Here is a 12002-nt window from a genome sequence, read left to right as displayed (position 1 = left end):
TCAAACGAGCGGCTAGGATCCTCCCTAAGATCCGAAGCGTCGGAATATTTGAATATTCCGACGATAAATCTACCGCAACGGTTATATTTTCCCACGAATAGGAAATCGCCACGCGTCCAAAGCAAGTCGAATGAACTTCTCTGCCAGGTCGAGATCGGACCAGACAGAGAGGGGGCCAATGTTTGGGGAAAGAATACCCTGGACACGTGGAGGAACCCTATTGGTTCTCCAAGATGACTTACGAGTCATACCCAGCTCGGACGGCCGAGATCACCACCGTTAGCGTTGATGGATGCCAAGTATGAGGGCCGAGGTGAACCTGGCCAAGGTCCGACCTGCCCAGAAGCTCGGTAGGGGCCGATGTGAGCTGCTGTCAGCGGCGTGATTATCGGGTGTAACCGTCGCGAGATTACCGGGTGTAACCGACGATCCCGAGATTACCGGGTGTAACCGTCGCGAGATTTGCGGGACTACCACCCATAAGTAGAGGACCTCACTCCACGATCAGGTACGATGATTTCTGACCTCGAACTAAACTAAGAGTCCGACCTGTACTGACTTGATCGTCGGAGTGCTCACCTTTCTGTGCAGGTCCGCCCGAGTATTCAGATCGGTTCGGGGGCCGAGTTCGAGCTGTAATCGGAAATACACTGTTGTGCATATCCTTGTATGAACAGAATCAATTGGATGATCTGTTAAGTCGAGTAAAACTCCTTAAAGATGAGAAAGCAGATCCCCTCAGGACTATCCAATGTTGTAAAAGCTAGAGGGTATGCGAGGAGCATTATTTTCCATTAGTTTTAGTATGTAAAGATTCGATCATTCCCATGAGCGTTACCTCTAAATTCTAGCTTTTATTTCCCAACTTATATAGAGTTAGTCATTTCTTTTCTATTATCATTACTCGATCACAAGAAATAAGCTAGTCTTGTGCGAATTTGAGTCCTAGTGAGTTTCCACTCGAATAGGCGTTTCAAAATTCTTATAATTCTCTATTGATATTTTCAACTTAGTATTTTATTACTTAATTTACATCGTGTAACCGTTGTCTATTTCTTAATAAAAATGATTTATGCTTCTTCTTCTTCGTTCAATGTTTTCTTTCTATCTACCATGACTTAAATTACCATCTGATCCTTGTGTCAAATGATGTAGTCTAATTTCTAAAATAAACACAATTGTTGATGAAGCAAAATGTTGAACGCTCTATTTCTTAACTTTTTCTTAACTTTGATTCTTGAATCAAGCCACTTAAAGTAATGAAATTAAATATAGTTGAATACTTAAAATATTAGGATTAAAAAAAAATTCGTAGACTTAAAATGGGAAGTAGCATAAAGTGTTTAAATAAGATTTTAGACATAAAACCTCTACAAATATTGGTTTACTTAAGATTCTAGTTGTTCATATGCATATTTAATGGTATGCCTAATTTCATAAACAACTAAAAGCAGTATTGAATAGAAGTTGAATCTAGTGTGCATGGTTCTATGCAGAGTTCGTGGTTACTGGCTAGGTAGTAGTTGAAGGGTTTTAATTTTATAATTAATTTTTTGTGAATCGAAGTAATTTTCAAAAACCCATCACTAATATTTGGGTCATCTAAACATGATTAAATCACTTGAATGAATCACAGATTAATTTAGAAACTTAAGTCTTGTGGAGACGCAGTTCAAATTCTTCCTTGTACTACTTGTGATAGTGTGCTTGCACTATAATCTCGCATCTAAGAAATGAGAGGTATAACAACCATGTAACAGAAAAAAAACTAATATAACAACAAGGTGTAAGCTAGAGAGAAATTAATCAAAGGAAGAACTTCTATTTCGACCAATTGAGAAAAGTAATACACTTCCAATTCCATCTAACTAGCATCACACTAACACGCTATTTAAGTCTTCAAACTTTCCAACTTAAGACGGGTATCTGGATTTCCACGTTTGTTTTGCAGTAATGTAAGATACCCGGGTATCTCGAGATGTCCGGGTATCCTAGGATGCCCATACGGGAGACATCTTACGAGTTTTGTATGCCTTTTGAAACACAGGTTTCCAAGATTCCCGTGTTCAGGACATCTACTTTTTACATTTTTGTCCTCCATTTTTTTCTCCATATATTTTCTTTCATCAAATTTTTTTAATTTCTCATCAAAAATTTCTTTATTTTTATTTTTAAATTTATAATTGAAATAAATTAATATACTCATCGTCTAATAAATAACTCTATGCTATTAAGTATATTTGTACATTAGATTTACATGTAAAATAAACTATAATTAAATTGTATAATATCTCCATTTATTTTTAATAGTGTTAAGTAGTTACATTATTATTAATATTTATTATCATAAATATATAATTTTAAAGCAACATTTTTTTACAAACAACATACCCGTGATATTTTTCCTCCTAAAAAAATATATTGTGATGATACGATAAATAAATTTCACCGAGAATAACATAAATTATATAATTGTCCTTTTGAAAAACTATTAAAGTTGAAAATGAAAGTTATATTAAATTAATAATGAATTAATCTGTTCTACAAAATAACATATAAAAAATAAAAATATTAAATTAAATCAAATAAATCTATTATATCAGATGAATTTATAAATTATATAAATACTTGTGAGGACATTTTTGGAACATTATATAAATTTAACACATTCCTAACAATAAATCCTGCAAAACAAACGTGTTTATCCAAATATTTGTGAATATTTTTAAAAATATTCCTACATAACAAACATGGTTATCTAAAGATGCTGGACATCTAAAATTCTGGACATCTCTAGATGTCAGTCATCTACATTCTCGAAAAACAAACGACACCTAAGGGAATATACTACATTAATAGGCTATTTAAAGACTATAATTACATAGAAGCATTGAATGTAAAAAATTTACACTTTTGTCATGAAACAACCAAGATGGTACCCATCATCCAATTTACTAATATACCCTTTTGTTCTACACCTCAATATTAATTAATTTTTAAAATCAAAAAATGGTTGCTTGGGAAGTTACATTTTAAATCCTTTGAATTTTGCCTAATTAGACTTTTCAAAAGTAAAAAATACCAAATCTCCAAAATCTTCCATTATTGAAAAAATTCGAAAACATTCTTCCTCCAACTTTTCTTGTTCCTCTGTCGTTAATTTAATGTTTACAAAATCAAATTTGGAATATTAATCGTTTGCATTTAAATAAAAGAGTAATAAATATGAATGCCAGAAATAAGGACAAATTGCATTTGGAAAAAGTTTTAAATCCATAAATCTAAGACGTAAAATTTGTAAACATTGAACATTTATAAATTTCCAAAGTATCTCATCCACGACATTATCTCTTGACCATGAAACATGTGAAACTAACAAATGTTTGCACTCATTCTTAATTTAAACATTTACTTTGTCTCACATGCATCAACACCTTATTAATTTATCAAAATTTTCTTCAATATAATATTTGGTTCAACCGACACACCAATCATTCCATTAAGGTTATTTAAAATAATAATAATAACAACTGAATGGATTTCAATGCTTGCATCCTCCCATGTTCTGAAAACGAAAGTTTTCATATTTGTAAAAAGTATATCTTATATTTAATTTATATCCATTGCTAAAAAAATCTATTCCAAATTTATACTCAATAAAAATATGGAAATAATTAAATATTTTGAAATAATTAAATATAAAACAGTAACCTGACATCTAAAAAAATAATATTTTATATGAGAGATAATTTTGGTGGCTTGAGACCTCAAGAAATAATTCTTGTAGCTTCATTTCTACTACTGATCGAATAATAAATATAAGAGAGGATTGCGATTTTCAATGCACCGTCTAAATAATGTTACGAAACTTTGATGTGTATCACAAATAAAGAAAGATATTTCATTGAAACTTAAAGTGTAACATGTTATTGAATTTAAAATGGCGTAATGGAGTAGAGATTTTTAGTTAATTTTTTTAAAACATTAATGATAAAACTTAAATTTTAAAAATATTATTGACCGAATTGAAAAATAATGTATAATTCCTTTAAGATCAAATAGTATATTTACATAAAAATAAGATGGAGAACGACAAAAAAAAAAAAATAAAGTAGTTACACTAATGTATAATTACTTTAAGTTGAAATAATATATCAATTTTTTTTATTTTTGAAGTTTACTTTCACTGATGTCTCTGCAAGTCTTTTAATAATTGTTAACCATACTTTATATATATATATATATAAATGAATAAAAACTATGCGTCAGGTTGTCACGTTACTTTAAGAATCTTTATCGACTTCCATTATCAGTCAACCTATGCAAATATTAGAGTTATATAATACAATTTGGAATGGAAAACTATATAATATGATAGATGTTTTTTAAATTATGTTTACATAGAGGATTTATTTTAATGTAAATTTGTGCGGCCAAACAATGCTTAAGGCTATTAGAAAAATTAACATTTTTTTGTTTAATTTAATTGTTATATATTTCTGAGGAAGATAAAGTGTGATGTGATGTTAATAATATAAGTTATTATGATAACAATAATAATATTATTATTGGTATACTTATAAATAATTTGTATGTGGCCAAAAATTTTGTTTTAATCTATCCAAAATAAATTATACTTAGAGGGGTAATTTTGGAGACATAATTCTCTAAATGGGTCCCAAGGCTAAGCTTGGAGTTTGTATTCATTGTGTTTATAGATAAAAATTTTAGTAGCACGAGAGCACTTATTTCCTTTGTTATCATATCATATCATGATTTTACCTTTATAAATAGTTAGCTTAATAAAAATCGACCCAACATCGTTCTTAAAATATAGGGTGCTGGCAATAATTTTTCTAAGTTTTTGTTTTGTTTAGTTGGGTGACAGCATTGTTCTGCCTTTGTTCTTGTGAATTTTTTTCCCTGTTATCCTCTTTGCTTTTATTTTTTGGTTTTCTTGATGTGTGTTTATCTTAAGCTGCTATTTTTTATTTTTATTTTTTTCATAGACATCACTTAAGAGAAGATTGGTACTATTTCAAAACAATTAATCAACTTAAAAAGTTCACAATAGAAAAAAAAAACAAACAAAACAAAAGTTATGTTAATGTGTGACTTATCAATATGAACACAAATCTGCATAGCAATTTCAAGGTAAATGGTACAATAATAAAGTAATAAAAAGATTCTTATAGATCCATATAGAGAGAAAAGCCAACGAAGTTTTGCAAAGAATAGTCCATTATATAAACCCAACCTTGTTTCCATATTAACACAGCAACTAAACCCACCATGGCTAAAGCTCTATTTCTCCTTCTCGTATTCGTATTCATGTTCTTCATGGGAGCTAAAGGATATGACTACTTTCTGATGGTCCAACAATGGGGGCCAAACAAATGCACCGGCGTCAACGTCACATGTCACGGTACACCGCCTCTGCCAACATTCACAATTCATGGTCTGTGGCCCGGCATTAACAACTCTCCTCGTCCACTTATTAATTGTCCTGGACCTCCCTTTGATCCAGCTCAGGTCCGTATCATATCTTCTTCAATCTTTTGTTTGCATATGTAGTTCAATCTTCCTGCGCCTTCTTCTTCCTTAAAGCTTCATTATAAACATAATAAGTAGGTAACTTTTTAAGTCTCAATTATGTTCTCAAATCTTTTACTTCTTGTTTATTAAAATACCTTCCTTACCATTTATGATCCAAACGTGTATAATAAATATTAAAAGGTGTAAGGGTAGATTTGTAGAATTTAAAAATTCTAAGGGCAAAATTGAATCAAACTATTTAGTTATAATTGGACTCCAATAACCTACGTTAGGTAAAGACGTAAAATATAGGTTGAGAAAACATTATTATTGATGTTTTTCATGTTTTTCATGCAAGCTAATTCTACCGGTGATAGCCAAATTCATTGTTTTACTCTCTGTCTTCAAAAACGTCCATGTTCTACAAAGAATTTCGGGTCAAACCCCGTCGTTAGAAAATAAAATTGTAATGCTTTCTAGGTGAAAATTGGGCCAAAATCCAAACCTAACGGTTGCATCGAAAACCAGATCGATTAGCCTTTTAGCTCAATTTTACATCTAAAAGAAAAACAAAGAAAACTAATTTAGTTATAGATTTAGGCTAAGATACGCATCTATACTCCTAATTTAATATGACTTTTTATAGGCTGCAAATAATTATCCTTTAATCTGATTTATGAATTTTTATAAGCTTAACATAGTCATCCTTATTATTTCTTATGATGTCTAGATCACAGCATCTCAAAGACAGCAACTGGACACATATTGGCCAGACGTGCAGAATTGGCGTAACCAATCGTTTTGGCAGCACGAATGGGAAACTCATGGCAAGTGCTCATATCCGAACTTTCGACAGACTGCTTATTTAGAAGCCGCTCTAGACATTCGCAGAAACCACAACTACGACCTCCTCGCCATCATCCACAACCCCACCGGTATGATCCACAACTACAATGCCATTGAAGCCGCCATTCAGGCCGCTACCAATAGGACGCCATTCTTACGTTGCAATGTTAATGCCCACACCGGGAGACATCAATTGTTCGAAATCGTATTGTGCTTCGACCGAAACGGCGTTACTCTCATCGATTGTAACCAAAACAACACCAGAGCCCTTCACATGCAATGCCCCCACCAGTTCGTGTGGCTCCCCCGCCACCCTCCGAGTTTGGGCGTCGCTATTGGCGAGCTCAAGGACTCACTCATCTATCATCTCTCCCTTCCTAAGCTTTTTTTGTTAACCTTGCTCGCTCTTTCCACTGCCTTTGCCTTTGTTTTTCGGAGGAGGTTTTTCCGAGCGGGTAGTGGTAAGAAGGACTGATCAGTTTGGAACACCTAAGTTTGCTATCTGAAGAAATAAAAGTTTGTTTTTGTCCGTTTTTTATTTTCTAAGCAAATTAATGTTTCATGAAAACAATACTTATTTCTAAGCAGAGTCTATGTGAATTATTCTAAAACGAATATCCCATGTAACAATCAACTCTTTTTCATATTCCAGAACGACTCTTGGAAATGGCTATAAGGCATTTCTTCCTTGAGATTCAACGAGTTCAAAAATCACATTCACAACTCTTGAAATTAAAAAAATTTTATCGCCCTGTTTTAATTTGTAAATTTCAATTTATTTTCTAACTTCTCAAACATCCTAACATAACTGCATTCGTAAACATATTTACTGATTGATCATTAGTGTGAATGATATCTGCTTCATTTAAAGATCATTGAGAATTCCCCTTGGCGAAATCAACTCAAATTAGATCCCATGCAGAACAGATCTTGAACTCCAAGAATACCGCTCCCACTCCCTCTCCCTCAACAAGTTCTCTCGCGCTATGGAAAGTGGCTAAGTATTGGACCTAATCCACAAGTTCTCTCCAAGAATACACATATCTTTCTTTATAAATGGATCTCTTAAGGTAATAGTAAACAAAAATAGCACAGCAACATACTTCTACTGTAGAAAATCACATATACACTCCTTTTCTTTTATGCATATGAGAATCACGCCTTAATTGTTGGGATTGGTAGAGTCAAAACAAAGTTGGAACGAGCTAGAGAAGAGTCGGAATCAAGCTGGGATGCATCGGGATCAAAGCATGAATGAAAACAGGGAAAGCGGAAGCTGTAGGCCACACGGGCCGAGGAGGGCAGCGTTGCGGCACCGCCCGTGGCACTGTCCAGATGGTGGGGACGCTATGATTTTATTTTTGTAGCGCCATGGTGCTGTTTCGATGTTTATAGAAGTGCAGTTTCGGGTTTATGGTTTTGTATCCGAAAAAAGGTATTGTCCAGTCGATTTTGAGCCGTTTTTAGAGGGTTTTCGTGGCAGTCTCAAGGGAGAGGCTCGAGCATTGGCATAAGCATTGGGGCTCATCAAGATCAACATATTCAGGGTATTTAGATCTTGATTCTTGTGAGTTTTTCATTCCTGTACCTAGGTATTAATTGTGTAAAATACTTAGAAGCTAGGGGACCTTTGTTGGGACCTCCAGAGGATATTTTGAGGAGTGTTATTGTATCAAATCTTTAATAATTTTAGTGGAAAACCCACATCTAAGTGGAAGACTGAACGTAGCCCTTAGTGATGAACCAGTATAATTTGTTATGTCGTTTACTTGTCTTTACTGCTTTTCTTCCTATTTGCATATGCTTGGTTGTGTTAGATATTTTCTGTGGAATGGGAAATTATACAAGACCGTTGATTTCCCAACAAGTGGTATAAGAGAAGTAGGGTTGCAGCATCATAGGAGACAAATATCACGCACACCATTATTATGAAAGGGTTCTGAACTTCAATGGGGAGAATTTCAGTTTTTGGAAGATGCAGGTAATGGATCTTCTTATATACAAGAAGATACACAAGACTTTAGGGGAGAGACCAGCGGATATAACCGACAAGGATTGGGAAGAGATGGATGAGCAGGTCGTTGCGAACATTGGAATGTCTTGTTAATGAATGTTTGTAGTCTTGTGGCAAAAGAGACTACATCAAAGGAATTGTTGAAGGCCTTGCAAGACAGGTATGAAAAACCTTCTGCGAATACAAAAATATTTCTACAAACGAAGTATTTTAATATCCACATGGAGGAGGAAACCTCGGTGAGTTCCCACATTAACAAACTCACTGATATCTTGAACAAATTATAAGGGATGGGTGTCAAGATTGAGGAAGAGGTGAAAGGCTATGAGGCTGTTGACATCTTTGCCTGACAGTTGGGAAATGATTAAGACTGCCATGTCGAATTCGCTAGAGAAAAATAGCTTAAAATTTTTAGCTATTTGTGATGCCGTCTTATCTGAGGAAACCCGGAGAAAATTAGGGAAAATGTATGCATCTACTTCAGGGGCAAAAATGGGGTTGAATCAGCTTTGGTAGCTCAGAACAAAGGGAAGACAAAGATGAATGGGAAGCAGCAGCAGGGATATAACAAGGGTAGTGGGAGTTCCAGTGGAGAAGTGGAATGTTATTACTGGCACAATAAGGGACATGTTAAACGTTTTTGCAGGAAGTTCAAAGAAGATTTTGAGAAGGGGAACAATACTGCAAATGTTGAAACAGAAGAAGAACGGATTGAAGAGTTTCTGGCCTGTGTTCAGGGGAACATATCTGTAGACCAGTGGGTAATAGAAACTACAGCATCAGCGCACGTTGCTTCAGATAGACGTTGGTTCTTATCTCTTACTACAGGTGGCTGTGGCTTAGTGAAGATGGGAAATGGGAGTATCTCCAATGTGAGAGGAATTGGAGATGTTTGTTTTAAGACAAGCAAAAGGGTCGAGTTGGTGCTACGAGACGTCAGGTATATTCCTAGCTTCAAATTTAATTGTTATTCATAGGGAAGCTAGATGACGATGGCTACAGCAGCGAGTTTAGTGGGGGTTGCTGGAAGCTCAAGAGGGAATCCAGGGTGCTGGCGAGATATTTTGTTCACGTGTCAAAGTTTGGGATGGCCAATGGTTCACTGAGACTAACAATGCACATAGTAGCTGCAAATGGTTCAGGACGAGACCTTAGAGGACCAACAACATTGATGGCCAAAACAGATAAAAAGAATCTGTCATCAGCTCAAGTTAAACAGTTGAGAAGTACAGAATAGGGAAACGAGAATTTGATAGGCCATCGAGTTCATACCTCAGTTGTTAGACGTTCAGGCGAGCTGGTGAAGTCATATAGGCAAATTAGTGCATTGAAGGGTATGGGTTCCGTTTATATTGTGGTGACATGCTTGGGTGGGAGTGTCAAGCCAAATACAAAGAAAAAATCTTCTTTCAGAGGTCAGTGGATTTGATCGAAGAAAGAAGCAGCGGGAACCACTTAGATCAAGTAGGAGTACGTGGCTATGTCTCTAAGTTTGAGGGACAAAACCACGTAGAGTTGCCCAATCTTGTGGCAGAGTCAGACGATGCTTGGGTAGAGCCAAGCAGTATGGATCAGTTCGTTGATAATGAAGTCAGAACTGTGCTTTGTCAGAGGGTGTCAAGATGAAGAGATACTATTGATGTAGTGGGAGGAAAAGAATTGTCGCTTTGTCTCCAAGCATGAATGTAAACAGGGGAAAGCAGAAGCTGCAGGCCACACGGGTCGAGGAGGCAGCGCCATGATGCTAGGGGACAATGCCGCGGTACTGTCCAGATAGTGGGGACGCTACGAATTTATTTTCGTAGTGCCATTGTGCTGTTTCGATGTTATAAAAGTGCAGTTTTAGATTTAGGGTTTTGTAGCCGAAAAGGGTTATTGTCTAGCCATTTTTTAGCCGTTTTTCAGAGGGTTTTGTGGCAGTTTCAAGGGAGAGGCTCGGGCATTGGCAGAAGCATTGGAGCTCATCAAGATCAATATATTCGTATTTAGATCTTGATTCTTGTGAGTTTTCATTCCTGTACATAAGTATTAATTGTGTAAAATACTTAGAATCTAGGAAGCTTTTGTTGGGACCTCTAGGGGATATTTTGGGGAGTGTTATTGTATCTAATCCTTAACAGTATTAGTAAATTATCCACATCTAAGTGGAATACTGGACGTAGCCCTTAGTGGTGAACTAGTTTAATTTGTTGTGTCATTTACTTGTGTTTACTACTTTTCTTCCAATTTGCATATTCTTAGTTGTGCTGGATATTTTTTGTGGAATGGGAAATTATACAGGATCGTTGATTTCCCAACATTAATAACAGCCTAATTGATGCATATCAGTCAATCATAAGTATTGAACATTGACCATCACTACAATTCAACCTATGTAATTATATTCTTTATTCATATTTTATCATTGCTTTAAAATAAGGTCATGTAAAACTTGTAAATGGGACCAATTTACTCCTGTTTTATCACTTTACTATTGTGCTATTGTCGTCCATATTTGGAATCCTGGTGCAAATCTTGTAAAAATGAGATTTGTTTGTTATTTTTTTGTTATATTTATTACTTGCATCCAACAACACCGTAAAATTTAATCATGGATTTCTCATGCAATATCAAAGTTTGTATTTTTCAAAGTGATGGAGGCAATTCTCACCATACATGTGGTACACGTTGGTTGGATGATACGTGTTACACGTGGCTTTCATTGGCAAGCCTGAAGTTTCGTCACCTCTTGATTCCATTTCTTGTAACCGAGCAGAAGCTTTGTGTGGCTAAGCCGACCAAGCTTATAAAAATATGTTCCAATTCATTTGTTGAACATATTCGTTTCATCTCAGCTCACCCTCAGCTACGACAGACTCCACGATAACACGTTGTAATTCACGATCACCTTAAAGAGCCATTCAAGCCTTGTCGAGAATATTACCGAGGAAGTCGCCTATAAACGAAACTCATTTGTTCCATTTTCAGGTACGAAAAAATTAAATTCTCTCTCGAGTTTAGTTCGGCCAGCTACTGACTTTAGCATCAGAGTGTGTTCTGTTTTGCATGTCACATGTCCAACTCATTTGTCGAGTTGCTCTCAGTCCGGGTCGAGGTTCGTGATGTTGTTCGTTTTTCTTATCAAACACTTGGTGCCGTTTATGGGAAAGTATTTTTTCTCAAGTCATTCCCTACCAACAACTAAACTAAGCTTGGGCAATTCCAACCCATTCACAGCCATCCCAAACTCCTGTCCCTACTGAGGGACGTGACATAGAGCGATGCACCTACAGTTGTAGGACCTACCCGTCGACAATACCATCGTTGCCAATACAACAACTGATCTTGTGAAGGTGAAGCCTCGTCTCCCTGCTATAGAGCTATCTAAGGGGGAATCAATGCACTCGATCCTCTGAGACCAGAAGAAAAGGAAGAGACCGGCCGACCCTACCCCCAAAGACCCAACCGATCCTCCCTACTGACAAGGATGAGGCATCCACATTGGTACCCCACCGCGCCGACCTTAGAGTAGTGTGGAGATTGTCTCTTCTCATAGGAACAAGGCCCATGGTCGTTCTGATCACGACTGCCCGACCGGGCGTCCAAGGGTCAGACTGCAGCGGGATCA

At 35.9% G+C, this 12002-nt stretch overlaps 1 protein-coding gene across 1 annotated transcript; it reads left to right on the top strand.

Annotated features, from left to right (window-relative positions):
* Positions 1 to 5203: 5203 nt before the first annotated feature.
* On the top strand, positions 5204 to 6910 carry LOC111024276 (ribonuclease MC-like). The gene is made up of 2 exons (XM_022301924.2): positions 5204 to 5532; positions 6266 to 6910. Exons 1-2 carry the CDS (start codon positions 5293 to 5295, stop codon positions 6854 to 6856), a joined length of 831 nt encoding a protein of 276 aa, XP_022157616.1. The 5' UTR covers positions 5204 to 5292; the 3' UTR covers positions 6857 to 6910.
* Positions 6911 to 12002: the final 5092 nt, after the last annotated feature.

The sequence above is a fragment of the Momordica charantia genome, assembly GCF_013281855.1.
Source record: "Momordica charantia cultivar OHB3-1 chromosome 8 unlocalized genomic scaffold, Mcharantia_2.0 BLBB01000008.1, whole genome shotgun sequence".
NCBI lineage: Eukaryota > Viridiplantae > Streptophyta > Magnoliopsida > Cucurbitales > Cucurbitaceae > Momordica > Momordica charantia.
The sequence above is the reverse complement of the archived record's forward strand: the minus strand, read 5'-3'. Positions and strand labels throughout refer to the sequence as shown.